The sequence below is a fragment of the Paralichthys olivaceus genome, chromosome 4, assembly GCF_024713975.1.
Source record: "Paralichthys olivaceus isolate ysfri-2021 chromosome 4, ASM2471397v2, whole genome shotgun sequence".
NCBI lineage: Eukaryota > Metazoa > Chordata > Actinopteri > Pleuronectiformes > Paralichthyidae > Paralichthys > Paralichthys olivaceus.
This window is the reverse complement of record NC_091096.1, coordinates 387,501-406,287: the sequence shown is the minus strand read 5'-3', so window position 1 is coordinate 406,287 and position 18,787 is coordinate 387,501. Positions and strand designations below refer to the sequence as shown.

The 18,787-nt window shown below is 43.9% G+C and overlaps 1 protein-coding gene across 4 annotated transcripts in view; it reads right to left on the bottom strand.

Annotated features, from left to right (window-relative positions):
* Positions 1–673: 673 nt before the first annotated feature.
* LOC109644760 (far upstream element-binding protein 3-like) overlaps positions 674–18,787 on the bottom strand; it is an 18,580-nt gene continuing 466 nt past the window's right edge. Inside the window, exons 2-18 of one of the 4 annotated variants that reach the window (XM_069522869.1) lie at positions 13,255–13,363; positions 12,687–12,720; positions 12,327–12,376; positions 11,231–11,302; positions 10,709–10,766; positions 10,358–10,520; positions 10,075–10,173; positions 9,790–9,891; positions 9,576–9,678; positions 9,162–9,262; positions 8,892–9,030; positions 7,350–7,510; positions 7,145–7,215; positions 6,885–6,970; positions 6,102–6,173; positions 5,208–5,305; positions 674–4,448 (exon numbers count right to left, since the gene is read on the bottom strand). In XM_069522869.1, the coding sequence (XP_069378970.1) occupies positions 4,440–4,448; positions 5,208–5,305; positions 6,102–6,173; positions 6,885–6,970; positions 7,145–7,215; positions 7,350–7,510; positions 8,892–9,030; positions 9,162–9,262; positions 9,576–9,678; positions 9,790–9,891; positions 10,075–10,173; positions 10,358–10,520; positions 10,709–10,766; positions 11,231–11,302; positions 12,327–12,376; positions 12,687–12,720; positions 13,255–13,363 (1,527 nt within the window). In that variant the 3' untranslated portion in view covers positions 674–4,439. The remainder of the gene's footprint in view (positions 4,449–5,207; positions 5,306–6,101; positions 6,174–6,884; positions 6,971–7,144; positions 7,216–7,349; positions 7,511–8,891; positions 9,031–9,161; positions 9,263–9,575; positions 9,679–9,789; positions 9,892–10,074; positions 10,174–10,357; positions 10,521–10,708; positions 10,767–11,230; positions 11,303–12,326; positions 12,377–12,686; positions 12,721–13,254; positions 13,364–18,787) is intronic. The other 3 variants (XM_069522870.1, XM_069522871.1, XM_069522872.1) reach the window with 3 other exon arrangements.

Here is an 18,787-nt window from a genome sequence, read left to right as displayed (position 1 = left end):
CTTCACATGGAGTGTAACTTCATTCATCCCTGGAGGTCAGGGTGTGTGTGTGTGTGTGTGTGTGTGTGTGTGTCTGAGTGACTGTTGTTATCACACAACTCATGTACTGACATGAAAACTGGGATTTATCATTTATTCATGTTCCCTGAGCAGAGACAGATGGTCTGACTGAGCGTGATGTCATCTGTCATTAAGACATTACTGTAAACACACACACACACACACACACACACACACACACACACACACACACACACACACACACACACACACACACACACACACACACACACACACACACACACACACACACACACACACACACACACACACACACACAGCTCTGGTTTCAGACTCTAAAATGATTTGACTTGTTTCAATGGTTCAGCAGCTTCACCCCTCCCCCCCACTACTCGAGACTTATTTCTAATTGATTTGATCATTTTATATCTTTTACTAGTTTTGTCGATCTCTTATTTAATGATTTTATTGCAAAGCATTGTTATAATAAAATGTTCGTACACGTGGTTCAAGTTTGCTTCTGGTTGTTTTACACTTTATCTACGTATCCATGGCAACATGTTTTATTATGTTTTGGTAAATTTTGTCCAATAAAAATGTAGTTTGGTGAAATTTCTTCACAGATTCTGAATCCAGAGATAAAAACACAGAGTCAGAAAGAATGAGCCTGTTTATTAGCCCTCGTGTTAATCATCATCATCATCATCATCATCCTTCCTCTTCCTCGGCCATCGACATCTTGTGGCTCGGGTTCATACACAACTCTAACTGTCAATAGAATCTAATAGAAAAATCTGCAGGTTACAGTTCGGACGTGAGTCCATTAGAAAAACAACAGAAACCATGAAACCAAAAAGCTCCCGTCACCCCTTCAGGACGAGGGGTCGGGACGAGGAAGATCTAAACTGGAGTGGACGTGTGACATGGTGTCCAGTCCTGGGACATCGGGCAGCGTGCTGCGACCACGATGACGAGCCTGGGACCAGGTGTGGACACCAGGCCTCCGTCCAGTCCAGAGTTTTCTTTTACAACTTTTCGGGGATTGAACCCCGTCACTACAGCTCTCCTCGCCTCTGAGCCACCACGCCAACACGCTGCGGGACCACGCCTGCGATGAGAATACGCAGCTCGTGTCGCTCTTGTAATCACGAGGTCCGATTACAGGCGCACTGAAAAAGATGAAATCCCACAACTTGTTAACGTGGTGACGTCCGGACAGAGACAGACGAGGGGACAGGGACAGTTAGCCTAGCAGTCTTGAGAATATAACACTCAGCTTCTCTTTGCAAATCGTTAGACACGTGAATTAAACAATATCATTTTTAAACAAAGTACATTTTGTACTGAGAGCATCCGCCAGAGTGGAAATTTACACAAACCATATCATCTTATTGACAAACTGAATATTCAAAAGTGGATTAACAGATTTAAATAGAAACCTGTACAGGAGAACTAATTATTATCATTGTCATTATTATTATTATCATCGTCACACATACAAGAAGCAGAACCACGGATTCAATAATCAACTCAACAACAGCCAGATCTCCCTCGACCTCAGACAAACCTCTCTGTGGTCCGACACCAGTCAGCCAACAAACGCACAACACACACACGCACAGCCGAGGCTACAAAGACGACTCGCACTCGGCTCCGAGCGTCGAACAAACTAACTGCACATCCTGAATTCTGAAGTGGCTTCAAAACAGTTCGGACAAGAAATGAACAGCCACGAAAAACAACATCTATGAAAATCAGAAGTGTGTTTGAGGAGCATAATCTTAACCTGCACACAACATGGAACTAACACGCACAAAGTTCATTTAACACAAACACACACTGTACAGTTAAGGCTGCAATACAACTTCCGCAGAGATGCACAATCATGTCTCTGTGACAGTTATGAAAAGAAGTCGACTCACAAATCTTCAGAATATAAACGTGTTGAAAAAGAGAATTTGTGTCGGGTTCAAAAAGGAAAAGACAAAAATACTTTTCAGTTCGTACAAATATAGTCGGGCTGCAACTGTTTGTTATTTTATCAGTGAAATTATCATTATTATTATTATTACGATGTAAAAAAAAGTCTATATTTCCTAAAGTACAACGTGACGTGTGCAAATGACTCGTTTGTCCGATAAATTGTCCAAAACTCCAAAATCTTGAGTTTACGATGACGAAGGAAACAGAAAATATTCACATTATGAAGATGAAGAGAATAGAAACGTTTCTTTAGAAAACCTCCAACGAGCAATCCATCGAAAGCTGCTCTAAAAAAACGACTGTTTCTGAAATGACACAAGCGAGTTTCCGAAGTAAAATCCAGCTTTAACAGACACGAACAATTCAAGCCAACGTGTTTGCGCGACAAACATTTAGCGTTACCAAACACAGCTTTGCTAAAGTACATCGTTTTATTAAGCCACGCTCTGAATTCTGCTAACGAATATTTACGACGTGGTGTCGGCAGAATCTGACAATTTATGAACGCTAACGCATTGTTAAAAAAACATTCATTGTTTGCTAGCATGTAGCTAAAGCAGCTAAATAAATATTAATCCTAAATTCTTTGAATCAAATCTTTCTAGATTGTTTATGGAAGTTTGACGAGTAAAATAAAAGGTTGTAGCTTCTTTCAATCGTTTGTGATTATGTTTGGATTTTCAGACCAGCAGATTCTTCGGAGCCACGCATCCTGGTCCGTTAAAACTCTTTTCAAATGGGCCGACGTGCAGAATCAGGATGAATCTGGGAATGTTACTAACTACATCGCTCAGAGACGCCAGCAGATGAAGTCACAGACGAACCGATGTGAAGATTACATTGACTTTATTTTTAGTTAGCGAGTAAAAGTGTGAAGCGTCTTCATAACTGATGTGGAGCTCGGACCAATCAGCTGACGATAGAAAACTGTGACAATCGATTGGTGGTTTTACTTTAGCTTGGATACGTTGCAGCTTCATACATGTGAATATTTTACCTTTTCTGTGTCTCATGTGACAATGAACTAAGAATCTTCGGGACCCAACGAGACACACGAAGAAACTCTTCAGGCTTTTTTACAATTTTCTGCTCAGCAGATCAATGATACTGAAAATAAGCAGCAGTTGATCACTGGTGATGTTTGAATGTTCGGTCCACGTGATGTCACTGCACCAAGAAGCAAAGTTAGCTGGCAGCAATTAGCTAACACCAGAAAGAGTTCGGCCACCGAACACAAACGTGTTCAGTAGGAAACACCAACAGTAACGTAAAAGCTCCGCTAACACACAATTAGGACAGTTTCACGAACAGACCTTTTCAGTCAACCACCACTTTTCTTCTGCTAACATTCTGCCAACACACCGGACAGCTAACGGAAACAGTTCACCTCCACTTGTAGCCAACGCACGGTTGAGGTAACATGCTACCAAACATTGTTTAGCTGACTAGTGCATTCAGCTAACACGCTTGTTCAACTAGTACATCGCTAACAGAATGGAGAACTTCATTGCTCAGTTCAACACTGCTACAAACAAATCACTAAAGTAGAAATGCAGAACGAAGTTTCGACAACAATAATTAAGTTTCACTCTGTAAGAAAATAGTGTTTTTCCCGCTTTATGAAAGTCGCGGCGGGGAAACGTGGTGTCTGCTGGAGGTTACGTCCTGTGGAGGACACAAAGTGTTTGACCACAGAGAGATCTGGCTTTAGACAACGCTATATAAATCGTCATTTATTCATCATTACATCATAAAAACTAAAGAATCACTAAAGAGATACAGGAATAAGAACTATCATCATCAAACCAAAAAGAAAACACGTCATTGCACCTCCAAGATGGCGACTGAACAGGTAAAATTAGATTGCGAACAAACAGACCCAGCGAGCACAAATTTAGTACAAAAAACATTTTCGTCTCTGACTGTAAAACGTTACATTTCCATCCGACGCTATTAAAATATTTCTATGCCAAAATAAAAAAAATAACTGAGAGTCAACACACACAATCTGACGCATGCTTTAAAACATTATCATGAACAAAATAATAATAATATATCTGATTTTCTTACTCAAGACTGCTAAGCCTTATACCGTTTTCTTATTGGAAAATAAAACTAGAGAAAATATAGATTATACTGGATTTTTTTTTGTTCAAAGCCACACTGATACATCTTTAAGTTCAAGTTTGATAAAAAAACAAAAAGAAAAACCAGGTCTACACTGGAGAGACCAGAGGCTAGTCCAAAAAAATCTGCCCGACAAAATATCAACTTTGTAAGGTTAAAAAACAGAAAGAAAAGAGTTCGTGATTTTCAGTTAATCCTTAGTTTTTCTCTACAAAAGGAAGGAGGAAGCGGCGGAGCGTTGCTAGGAAACCCCGATTTCGGTTGCCATTGACGACGATCCAAGACCTGCACCAGTGAGGGAGGAGCCTCTAGTGATCCTGAAGAGACAGGAAATGACAAAGTCAGCCAGAAAGAGACTTAGTGATATTACACGAGCTGTGTCCACGTCCAGGGGGACACGTCCTTTGACACGTCTGCGTCACAGCGCCACTTGGCTGTTTCCTTCCGAAGGCTCCTTCTGGTGTGTTCTTTCATTTCCGAGCAACACAGGAATCGACAGCTGGATCCTTAACGGGTCAACCAAACATTCATTCCGCACCGGTGACGAATCGCTTTTCAAAAAGAAAATGGCGGCAAACACCAAAGACAGGTTTCAGCTCAGTTAAACAGAACAAAGGTTAAAATCTCGAGTCTTCAAACCTCAATTATTTGCTGAAATATTAATGATCTCAGCTGAGGAGCTGCGGGAAGTTAACGATGCTACAGTAAAGATGTGACGAGCTGGTGACACTAAGACGAAATCTATTCCAGACCAGACGTCTATTTCTGTTCGCTTCCCGTCTTCTACGCAAACATGTTGCGAAGGATGCTGCCGCTGAATCAGGAAACAGCTTCAGAAAACCGGTGGTGACATTGAGCTCTGGAATCGTTCTCTAAGAACGTTCATCACACTGACCGGAGAACAATATCTGAAGATGAGACTAACGAGTGTCTGCAGTTCAACCTGCAGGAGGTTTTCAGCTCTAACATCACGGATCACAGCACGAAACAAACGTTCTTAAATGGAATCCAGTGACATGTTGAAGGGACCAATCAGGAACCCGGAGCAGGTTCCTGAGTGGTTTCCTGTGTGTTACCTGTATCTGGGCAGGGTTCCACAGGTAGGGCTGCTGTCTGTAGTATTCTGCTAACGCTGCAGTGTAATCTGGCACTGAACTCTGCTGAGACGACTGACCTGCAGACAAACACATGACCACGTTAATCACTCCGTCTCTGACATCATCATCATCGGTATAAGACGACATGTTGAACTTTAATGTCCTCGTGACTTCAGCTGGTTTGGTCTCCAGGGAAACAACTCAAACTACGATCATCAGCTGAAGCTGCTCACTGAAGCTTGAGGACGCCAATCAAGATGTTTTCACACAAACACGTGAACTTCTAGAAAAAGAGTCCTGACTTGTTGTGTGGAACATGTGTGGAACACGTGAGGAACATGCGAGGAACACGTGAGGAACATCTGTGGAACACGTGAGGAACATGTGTGGAACACGTGAGGAACATGTGAGGAACACGTGAGGAACATGCGAGGAACACGTGAGGAACATGCGAGGAACAAGTGAGGAACACGTGAGGAACACGTGAGGAACACGTGAGGAACACGTGAGGAACATGTGAGGAACACGTGAGGAACATGCGAGGAACACGTGAGGAACATGCGAGGAACATGCGAGGAACACGTGAGGAACACGTGAGGAACACGTGAGGAACATGTGAGGAACACACACGAGGAACATCTGTGGAACATGTGAGGAACACGTGAGGAACACGTGAGAAACACGACTGTGGTTCAGTTCAGTTCTGAAAACAGCTTCAATGTGAACATTCAGCTGCTGAGTCAACGTCTTTAAAATCATTTAGATGACTTCATGTTTTGTTGTTCTGCTCTAGTTTATCATCCAGCTTCTGTCAGCTGTGCTTTACGTTCTCGATGGTTTGTGAAGAGGCAGAGAGTGAGTTGTGTGTCGTACTCTGTTTCTTGTAGTAGTCCTCCCAGGCCTTACTGTAGTCGGTCATCAGGCTCTGAGGCTGGTTCTGCTGACCTGCAAACACACAAACACACAAACACACAAACACAGTCAGTGCAACATGCCAACACAACATGTTAAACCCTGTTGAAATGTTCAAGTAACAAAAATCACGGGTGATTTTATCAACGAATGATGAAATGACTTCAACTTGAGCCAGTTAGATGAAACCACATCGTTGACACTACATCGATAATGCTGCTGTAAAACCAGTAGAATATTTAAGTGTGTGAGTCACACTCACGTACTTGATCTAAAATATGTACAAAATGGTTCCAAACATTTTCTATAATTACACAACTCAAAAAGATGTCGGGTGAAAGTTTTAAAACCAGTCTCCACCCGTTCAGAAAGAACCCGACAGCCACCAGGTGAGTTACACATGTAGCCCCGCCTCCAACACCTGACCGACCAAAGATCAAAAACAATCAGTGCAGACGCTCTGACCATCCAATCAAATCTCATTCACAGGAAGTAAATATCTATGTTGACTCACTCATTTGTTTTAACTTGATTTTATTGTTACTGAAGATGTTTCAAACAGTCCTGGGATTTAGTTCTGGATATAATTATACTTTTATTTTATAGAAGATCTGTCAGAAGCTGTGTGTGTGTGTGTGTGCGTGTGTGTGTGTGTGTGTGTGTGTGTGTGTGTGTGTGTGTGTGTGCGTGTGTGTGTGTGTGTGTGTGTGTGTGCGTGTGTGTGTGTGTGCGTGCGCATGTTACCAGGGTCTTGTTGTCCAGGGTTTTGCCAGCTCGTCTGGTAGGTGTTTCCCCAAACTCCAGTCAGGAAGGTCTGACCACTGCCACAGCTGCACACAGACACACAACACATTCAATTCAGACTTGAGCTCATGTTTAACCTGGATCTGGTTTGAAGAGTGAGGTGAAGGTTAGCAGGGCCTGTGTGTGTGTGTGTGTGTGTGTGTGTGTGTGTGTGTGTGTGTGTGTGTGTGTGTGTGTGTGTGTGTGGGGGGGGGTCTTACTTCTGGTGTGTAGCGGGGCCCTGGGTGAAAGGACTGAAGCCAAAACCCCCATTGCTCATGATACCTGAACCCTGGAGGAGGAGTGAGAATGTCACATTAAATATCCAACGTCACATTATGTGTGTGTGTGTGTGTGTGTGTGTGTGTGTGTGTGTGTGTGTCTCAGTACAAAGCTGAACTTGGTATCATTGTGTGTCTTGTTCACCCCGATCTTGTCGTCTATGAGCTGACGGGCCATGTCCATCTGCTGGGCGGAGCCTCTGATGGTGAAAACTCTGGCGTTGGGGTCGGTGGAGGGGGGGGGGTTCCTCTGAAGCTCCACATGAGCTCCAGACTGCTGGTTGATACTCTTAATGGTTTCACCTCCTACACACACACACACACACAAATTCTTAGCTTTTCAAAATAAAAGCTCTGTAATTCCACACAATGTAAAGCATTATGGCAACAAATTAAATGTGCTTTTACTTTGAAGAGAATTAGTTAACAGAAAGTGATTTCGTTATGTTTTCATGACAGATCAGCTCCTGTGTCTATGTTGGAATTAAAATTATTATTATTATATGATAATTGTAAAAATTATCTGTTGATTCAGATGAGTCACTAATAATCTACTGTCATGTTAAATCTTATCTAATATAATATAATCTACTGTCATGTTAAATCTAATCTAATATAATATAATCTACTGTCATGTTAAATCTAATCTAATCTAATCTAATCTAATATAATCTACTGTCATGTTAAATCTAATCTAATCTAATATAATCTACTGTCATGTTAAATCTAATCTAATCTAATTTAGTGTCATCTAATCCTGTTTCTATTTAAATTGTTTTGAAATTAAACATGATTGTGTTTCCTGCCGAGCCATCAGGCCTCGGTAAGTGTACGTTCACATGCACACACCATTATGTTCTAATCACTGGGTACTTGACATCATTTTTGCATTGCTGCTTTTATTTTGGAAATAGCTACTTGACCCTCTTGACCTCCGACACGCACGCGACCTGGTGATTAATGTTAGTTTGAAATGATGAAGACAACAAGTGTCAGCCCTGTAAACAGTGAACATCTAAAAACTTTAACAGAACAGGTCGACCACTCATGATTCTTTGATCCTGTTTCTTTGCCATGAAGTTTTTGATTTTTGATTTTACGTTTGGGTTTAAATGACTTTGTTGAGCTTCTTTCCCTGGTGGTCTGTTGTCTTGTTTGTCTTTGTCCTCTTTGTGACAGACTTTGTAACAGCGGTTTTGAAAGGTGCTCTATGAATTAGTCTTATTAAATATCTTTAAAAAAATCAACAAAGAAGAAGAAGGAATATCTTTCTTTAAGCTTCTTCATTCATTAAAAACAATGATATGATTGTTTCATTTGGTGAATCAGGACATTAAGATTTTCTGAGTCACCATCTTCATGTAAATAACGTCTTCGTTCCTCAGTTTGAGAGACACGGAGGATTTAAAAACGTATTGTTCATTTTCAGGTTGATCATTTGAATGAATGTTTTCATGCTCTAATGTTCAGAAAACATTTCTCAGACTGTCCATCGCTGCAGCTCCTCTTTTCAGCCTCTGTCTCAAACACTTTAGCTCCTGTCTCTTTAAGAGCCCTCCTGATGAAGTCTGCTCTGATTGGTCAGCTGCTTCCAGCCTCTCCTTTAAACGGTATAATGTTGTGTCAGACTCGTTGTAAGCGGGTAACATGCCAACGTGGAGGCTGAGAAACACATTTGTCCTCCTACCTTTGCCGATAACCAAGCCACACTTGTCCGCAGGGATGGTGTAGGTCACTTCCTGTAGCGGACCTGGAGAGCCCATAGTCCAGTCACTGCGACCTCTGACCCTCCCGCCCCGCAGGGCTGAGCCAAAGCCATCACGCTCCTACAGGCACGACAATGATTCAAAATAAAATGTTTACATTGTGTGTGTGTGTGTGTGTGTGTGTGTGTGTGTGTGTGTGTGTGTGTGTGTGTGTGTGTGTGCGTGTGTGCGTGTGTGTGTGTGTGTGTTACCTGTGCGGTCTGGATGAGCTCATTGATGAGGTGGACAGCGTGCTGACAGCGGTCTGGTTGTCCCATCACCATGGCAACACGCTCCGGACTGATGCCATCATCTTGGAGGACAGACAGACGAAGAGGTCAGAGGTCAACACGCTGTCATAAACACATCTTCAGTTTTAATCTAAACTAAGCTGAAGGCAGTGACGGGCGGGTCCTCGCAGTCTGCGCATGTCGGGATGTGACGCGGCCTGGTTTTGTGTTAAATGTCACATCCTGTTGCTAGTAGGAGGGGCTATTATTATGTTTTGGCATGTAACTACGGTCATACCAGGTCATACAACATGTCAACTCTAGAGCAGACTGGACAATGTAGTCAAATTAGTGAAACTTCCTGGTGTAAACTGGATCACGCTGGTGTAAACGCACCTGCTTTAAACTGGATTCGGACTCCTGCATCATTCTGGATTTTCTTGATCATTTCTCCATTTCTGCCGATCACAATTCCAACAGCAAACCTGGGAACTGGAACCTGAAAAAACACAGAGGACGGATCTGTCAATATGAAGCGAGTGGAGACTTGTGTGTGTGTGTGTGTGTGTGTGTGTGTGTGTGTGTGTGTGTGTGTGTGTGTGTGTCGTACATCAAGGTTGGTTCCTCCCAGTCGAGCGCTGAAGTCGTTGCGTCCTGACCTGAAATCTCCATCCTTCTCCCTGATCACCTCCAACACCAACTCCCTCGCCGCCTGAGGAAGGAGACAGGGTGGAGTCATGTCACTAATGGAGTGTATGTGTGTCTTCAGGGACATGAAGACAGATACTGCGACAGAAGTTGCAGTTTCAGTGTCTTGTCTCACAGGTGAATATTTCTACCACTGGTCCGACTACTGACGAGGCGTCCTCACAAGTTTAGATAAACATGTGCGTACCTGCACTTTGTACGGGTCTCCAGAGATACGAAGAGGTTTGTCGGCTCCTGTCGGCATCGGACCGTCCTGGATCATCATCATCTTTACTCCTGCTCGCTCCTACACACACACACACACACACACACACACACACACACACACACACACACACACACACACACACACACACACACACACACACACACACACACACACACACACACACACACACACACACACAGTGTCAGAGATATTAAGGGGACAGACACGTCAGCGGGCGTTGCTGCGTTCCAACAAACACTACCTGCAGCTGTTTGATGGTGTCTCCTCCTCGGCCAATCACCAGCCCCACCTTACTCGCCGGGATCAGCATCTCCTGCACAGAGGCCCCACCCTCCCCTTCGCCATGGAAACCTGGACCATTTCTACAGCGGTCGACGATCTGGATCAGGAGCCGCTTCGCCTGCCTATGAACACACACACACACACACACACACACACACACACACACACACACACACACACACACACACACACACACACACACACACACACACACACACACACACACACACACACACACACACACACAGTTGAGATCAGGTGGTGGAGGAGGAGAGGAGGTGCTCTAAAATGAGGAGGTGTAGAAACTCACTCGATGCTCTCCGGAGTACCGGTCAGAGAACACGGCCGCTCCATCAGACCCCCACTGTCTGCACGCACGCACACACACACACACACACACACACGCATTTTTTTAACCAATCACAAAAGAGAAGCAGTTGTTTATTTCAACAGAATTGTGCAAACGTTTTAGACGATGGATTTTAAATGATTAGTGTCATCTACGTCAGCAGCCTCATCAGGAGGCGTCTGATTGGACGAATGCGTCCTTCCATCCCTGAACATGGAGGTTCCACTGGGAGGATCCCTCCCAACCCATCCCATGAATCACTTGGCTTCAGTGAAGAACCGTTTTCCAATGAGGTGGTGACACCAGCACCAGACAAGATGTTTACTATCAGTCTTCAACTCACTTTACTTCAGGGTCTGAAACTTTTGCACAGGACTGGACAAGTTCACTCTTCAGCAGCAATAACAGAATAAACCACAGAGGCATTAGAAATGTTTTATTGTGGAGGGAAAGAGCAGGAAGTCGACAGTCCTTCAGTCTTACCAGCAGCAATCTGGATCTTGCAGCCGGACTCCAACTGGATCCTGGTGATTTGTTCTCCTCCTCGACCAATAACTAAAGGAGGAGGAGAAAGAAATGTTATCACCTCTTCACATGTTCCTGTAACAAGCAGCATGACAGGGACTATTTTATTTCAGGTGAAAAGGTTCTACCTCAGGGTAAAGGTTTAAGATAAGGAGGAAGGTTCTGCTCACGTAAAAAGGTTTTGGCCTCAAAAGAATTTAGGGTCAATTGAATAATCAGAGTGGAGGTTCTACTCGAGCATGTCCATCAAAAGGTTCTGGTTTAAGTCAACAAGCTCTAACTTGTTTACATCGATGTAAAATAGCTCAGCAGTGTTAAACTAGACAATTGTATTTTAAATCACGCGTCAGACTGTGTGTGTTCTTTATTTATTTAAGCTTAAAAATACATGACGGAAATATGTTTTACAGTCAGCGACAAAAATGTGTTTTGTATTAAAGTTTCATCGTAGCTTTGACTGAACAGTGTGTGTGTGTGTGTGTGTGTGTGTGTGTGTGTGTGTGCATTAACTGAATGAACAACGTGTGTGTTAGTTACATGTTGTGTGCACGTTAAGACTGGATCATGCTGCTTAGAACATACTTAGTTTTTTCAGATGTTTTTTCTTGTACGAAATGTTTTTCAAACCGACTTCTGAAAGTATTCAGGTAGAAAATTCATTGTTATGCAGCAGAAAGTCGAGACCTCTGTCATCATAGTGATGTCATCATGAGCGCCATGATGACATCACTATGATGCACGTGAGGACAAACGTGTTGAATATTCACGGAGCAGAGAAAACGTTTCACATTCTGTTCTCATTGTGAATCACATCGTTTCATCTTGTTTGTAAATACAGTACTTTGGGCTGCATTTCTTTAAAGAAATATATAAATGATTCATCTCTCAAATAACTTTAAGCATTAAGGAATATTTAGTTCACGTTTCTATATTTAGACATGTTTGGATCAATATGTTTCTTGATGAATTGTTGTATTATATTAATTCATATGGACGATGAAGCCTTTCATACTCCTGACCAGCAGGGGTCTGAAAGGTCAGAGGTCATACTCACTGAAGCCCACCATCCTGTCAGGGACCTTGTAATCCTCTGTGATTACCCTGCTGCAACACAAACACACACACACACACACATCAGGTCACACTGAAAAGACACAACACTGTGTGGACGTGTCAATAAGTGATTATGTTGATGCAGACTGTGGGAGGACAGATCTATAACACTTATCCTCTCTCTCTCTCTCTCACTCTCTCACACTCACACAATTTGCAAACAAGAGTATGATGCTGAATGTCATTATCTGTGCAGCCCTGCGTGTGTGTCTGTGTGTGTGTCTGTGTGTGTGTCTGTCTGTGTGTGTGTGTGTGTGTGTGTGTGTGTGTGTGTGAGATCGATATGACCTGCTGCTCGTACCTTTGGTGCCCCATGGCAGCGAGCTGGTTACCTACTGAGAGACAGAGACATGATGTGATGAAGCAGCAGATTAAACTTGTCTGTGTCGAACATCAGGAGTTGGAAGTGACGGTGAATATCAAGGTAATGTTCACTTTGGGACGGTGATTGTTTTCTATCACAGTCTCATTTAACGTCTGGAGGGACGTGCTGCGCTGGTTGTCCACACCCTGGTTTGGCCCGAGTGGCCTCATATTCACAGACATGATGTTTTTTAGGTGGTGGAACACTTCTACGATCACGACACGGTTACAAAGCTTCATCAGAGTTTGGATACCTGACCCGAACCCATGGGACCCAGGCCAGACTCTGAGATGATGTTTGATATATGATGTTTTTATAGCTGCTTTCAGACTGAACTCCTCAGTTCTCTGGATCTTGAACTCAAATGTCAGAGTGAGACTCAGTTTGTCTGTCTCGTCCTTCACTCCTGTATAAAGTCTCCTGTGGGACTTTTTGTTCAGGTGGAATATTGTAGGTGAGGTAAAAAGAAAAAGTGAAAATGTTCTGATTAAGTTCTGATCCTCACCTCCGTCCTCTCCTGGTCGTTTCTGTCCAGGGTAGTACAGCGAGGGCTCAACACTTCCTGAGGAGCTGTTGAGGTGGGACATGGCTTCTCCGCCCATTTTACCCACCATCTGAAACACAGACAGAAAAAACAGCTGTAACACCTGGATCCATCCACACTTATGTGTTTTCATTTTAAAACTAAATCCACCGCGTCCACACACGTCACATGACCATTCACATACACTGGTCGTGTGTTGTAAACAAGCAACTAGGGCTGTCACGGTAACTGCGGTCATGTGCAGTTTACTTTTGCAGTTTCATTTTTCTCTTGATGCTTTCAAACACAGGCGGTTATGATACAACCCCTCAAGTTTTGCTTGTACAGACATGTAACCCAAGATCTTCATGAGGCCTTAAACCTCACTGTCCCTGCACTGACTCCGTCACAGCTGTGACTCCCACCCCTTCTCCTGCGCAAAATAAGAGGAATGTTGATCTACAGTGATGTAAAAGTCGCGTTGAATTCCGATACAGTCACATGACTGTTCAGACTGAGCATGTGGACTAATGTAATGCTCCAATTCATTTGGTTTGCAGACCAATGAACTTTAGGTTTCTTGTGGTGAATTAGTTAATTTCCACCAACAGAACGTAACAGTTCTTTACTTTCATCATTTCAGAAAACACCTCACTGCAGGAGCTCATGTTTTCTCCAACAACCACTGACGCCATTGGACCAGCAGCACCACGTTCTTTATTTCATGTGTAAATGTGTGGAAGTGGTTGTGTTGACGGCACCGAGTTGCTGAATGAAGTTTACTGGAGTCGTTCAGTCCTGAGCTTTTCTGGCAGCGAGTCAGAAATGTCGACGTTTTCAGGTTTTTCTCGTCTGTCTATTGACGACAGTCACTGAGTCAACAGCTCATTCACAGCGATTAGCTTTTAGCTGCATGCTGACCTCACCTTGGCTGTCACACACACACACACACACACACACACACACACACACACACACACACACACACACACACACACACACACACACACACACACACACACACACACGTAACCTTGAATATCTCCATGATAAAGAGAAGCAGAGAAAAGAGCGACAGTAAAACCGGCGCAGATACAAAGATACAACACACACTGCTCTCAGCGAACACACACACCTGTTCACCTCTGTTACCTGACAACATGACACAATTACTGCTCTAACGATCACTGACGGAACACGACTGCAGCTTTTATCACATTCAAATCTTCAAACCTCATTCACTCAACATCACGTGAACCTGCAGGGACGTCCTGTGTGTCACACCAAGCGCTCCTGAATTCCACCTGTAAGTGTCTCAACAAATAAAAAATGGAGTGAGAGACTCACGATGACGTGCGATTGAAATATCTTCGATAACAGCATTTATTAGAGCTGGACTCGTGTATCAGAGTCTTTCGCAGAAACATCAGAGTCTGTGTTTATGTTTGCTGACATAAAAACTTAAGCCTAGTTTATGCTTCTGCGTCACGTCGACGCCGTACCTACGCCGTAGGTCGTTGAGCATTCGAAGTTCTGCGTCGAGGGAACGCGTTGCTCTGCAATTCACCGCCATGCCGCTAGGGGGTGTAGCGGTGTGTTTGTGTGGTTATAGCCGAATCCTCGCTTTTTCTTCCGTAAAGTAAACAATGGCGACCGAGGTGGAGCAGCTGTTTTTGTTGTTGGAGCTCATCAATATTGAAGAACAAATGCTTATATTGCAAATGTTGAAGCGCAAGCTACAAAGAAAACGTTTGCGGAGCTGGTTTTTACGACGAGGAAGAAAGACCGGAAAAGCAACTGCCGGAACTTACGTTCTGAGCGGACCAATCACAGCACTTACGGTCCCCGTCGACGTCTGCGTAGTTAGGATTTTTGGGAGGCGCACATCAGGCTACGGCGTAGGGGTCTGCGTCGACGCCGTGACGCAGAAGCATAAACTAGGCTTTACAGTATAATGTAGGTGTGTCTTTCTATTTGTATCTGCGTGTTATATTTTTAAAGATTAAGTTTAATTCTGTGTTATATTCACTTATCTCATGAACTTCGGAGCAGAAATGTAATCGTCATTTCAACCAAAGCTTCTTCGCGCTGAATGAAAGCTCATCATCTCACGGAGTTGAAACTATTAGTGAATAAATGTACAAGAATCAATTTAAATAATAAAGATTTCTCTGCATGTGGAATGTTCAGATTGATTGTTGTTCCTTTTCTGGCTGAAGTGAAAAAGTTCAAACTGAAACAAGACGTCGTCTCTTTATTCTGGTTTCATCATTTAAATGAGGAAAAGAGTTTCACAATCTCTGTCACCTTGAAAAAGACCTGGAACCTTGAGGGATATTTTAGATTTTTTTTTTCTTCAAATAATCCAGATGATATAATGTGTGTGTTAACTAGTGTGTAGTACTATAGTACTGTAGTACTGTAGAGTACTGTAGTACTGTAGAGTACTGCTCCTGAAGGTGCCTAATGCTGCTAGTGATACCATCATGATGTTACCATGGCAACTAGATGAAGCTTCATTCATTTCCTCCATTCAAACAGAAAGACTACTACCCCCCCACCTGACAACACGTCAGACTCCGTCTACAAACCAATCAGAGTCAAGTATAGGTAGACTCCGCCCACATAGGTGATGACGACAGGACGTTTGTGAGACAAAATTCTTTAGTCTCTAAATCACAATGTGAAACTAAAACTAACAGATGAAACATGAACAAACACGAAGCTTCAGACTCGGAGAGAAAACGACTCGGAGAGAAAACGACTCAGAGAAAACGACTCAGAGAAAACGACTCGGAGAGAAAACGACTCAAAGAGAAAACGACTCAAAGAGAAAACGACCCGGAGAGAAAACGACCCGGAGAGAAAACGACCCGGAGAAAAAACGACTCGGAGAAAAAACGACTCGGAGAAAAAACGACTCGGAGAAAAAACGACTCGGAGAGAAAACGACTCGGAGAGAAAACGACTCGGAGAGAAAACGACTCGGAGAGAAAACGACCTGAATTATGCTTTGGATTATGAATCAACACAGAAAACAACAACTTTACGAAAACATCCCTTGAAGTGAACTTAAACCTGAGACCAGAATGATGGAGCAGACGTTTAACTTCTAAAGCAGTTTTCAGACATGAACTGAACCACAGACGTGTTCCTGACGTGTTCCTGACGTGTTCCTCATGTGAGAACAAATGTCTCCTGCAGCCTCTAGTAAAACATCTGTAAGATGTCAGAGTGAGTTCATGTGAGAAAACATCTGGAACCTTCTCAGTGAGTGGGCGTGTCTCTGAGGTTTCTAACACGTGACGTGAAACTGAAGAACACAAATGTCTCAGGATGAAGAAGAGGAGCCGCAGAAGACGTCCACTTGGAAAGACGAGGAGGTTCCAGATGTTTTGGTGATGAGGGCCGACGCCGTGTGGACGAGCTGTAAACAACAACACTGATCTTTACACAGTTTAGACGCCATGTCCCGCCTCCTGCTGCTCTACAGGCTCCGCCCCTCGACAATCTGCTGCTTCAGACACAAAATTTCTGGAAATTCTCAGGAGTTTAACTAAAAATGTCTCTGATCCATTTCCAGACAGGAAGTCCAGGAAAATTGGATCTGCCTATTTTCCCGGGGTTTGTCTTTACACGACAGGAACAACCACGACAGAAGTGAGCAGATATTAACTATGAAATAAATAAGTACACAGTACAATGTTTTCATTTTCAAAGTAAAACAATCCTGTCCACAGAAGCGTTTCGTCTCTGATCAGTTCTCTGTCCATACTGAAACATACTGAAAACCAGGGTTTCCCGCAGCGCTTTATAGTTAAGGCGGCCGCCTTGACAACAACGCCCCCCCCCCCCCCCCGAAAATAAATAAATAAATAAATAAATAAATATTCCGCATCCCCGCATGCAGAGACAGTAGGTTAAAATAAGGCCGCATCGCAATGAGGCGGAATAGCGGCATCTGTAGGTCAAATATGTTAAGCCATCTATCATGTGCTGTAACTGCGTGGCAAGGCCAACTTTTTTTTATCGGGAAAGAAGCTAAATCCGAACAACCGGATAGCATGCCTGTTGTCGTCGTGGGAACTACACGCCAACTCCCCCTGCTCCCCACACGTGTGCTCAGAGCACCTGCTGGTGTAGACGGATTGTTCAATGATATTTTGTCTGTTAAATACAGAACTAAACAGCAGCTGGTGGCAAAGACAGAGGCTCCTGCATACGATCTATGAAGACTACGTCAGGACCGCTGAGAGCCAATCAGCAAGAGGTTGTGAGTGTTGACATCATAATTTCCAAACATCTATGTTTGTCCAGACTAAAACACAGACCCAGAGTTTTCAAACTTAAATGAGACCAGCAGCAAACTTCTCTGTTTTAACGTCTCTAAAACTCGGCAGTAATGTGGAGTATCTACAGCAGAGACGAGCTCAGGAACTCGTCATGTGGATGGAGCCTGGCAGCATCAAGTCATGAGTCCCGTCAGCTGTCGTTCTTGAAACCTGGACAATTCAGATGCCTGTTAAAATGTGATGCTCGTTTATTTGAGGTGTTACACCACAGGTGTGTTTTTTGAGTCGGGACATGGCGTCTAAACTGTGTAAAGATCAGTGTTGTTGTTTACAGCTCGTCCACACGGCGTCGGCCCTCATCACCAAAACATCTGGAACCTCCTCGTCTTTCCAAGTGGACGTCTTCGTCTTCCACGTGTCCGGCTCCTCTTCTTCATCCTGAGACGTTTGTGTTCTTCCAGACTTGTGATGAGAGCTGACGACGGTGTCAGGTGATGTAAACATGATCACTTCCTGTCTGTCTGCTCCACCTCTCACCTGAAGAACGAGGAGGATCCGATGCTGAACGAGTCTGAGCAGAAACCTGCTGCTGAGTTGTTCAGCTGTGAAACATGAACTCTGGAGACGAGTCTCTGGAGACGAGTCTCTGGATTCTACCTGGAGCTCACGTCTGAAAACTGCTTCACAGAACCTCAGGACAAGAAGTTAGGAGAACACACGTCCACAAGTTTTCACAAACAAATTTCAGCAGATCAAGGAGCCAGTGTTGAGCACACACACACACACACACAGACACACACAGACAGTTGGTTCCCCTGTGTGTGTGTGTGTGTGTGTGTGTGTGTGTGTGTGTGTGTCTATAGGCGCAGACACACCTCCCTCAGCTGTATATGGTTGTGAAGCTGTTGCATAACGTCAGCCTACTTTCACACCAACTTACAGTCAACAGCCACCTATAAGGGGGGGGGGGGGGGTCCAGCTCTCGTTTTAGCCCTCTCATTATACTTCATAACTACCCCCCCCCACACACACACACACACGGTCCGGGGGGGGGTAGTTAGTACAACAGGTTGCCTCCTGCCTCAGTGACACGTGTGGCCAAACTTCTGTCCTGCTCCCACCCCCCCACACACACACCACCTCCACTACCGACCACTGCCACCCCCCACCCCGGTCCCACTGCGCTCCCCTCGGGATGACAGCTCCACAAAGTCCCCTAAACT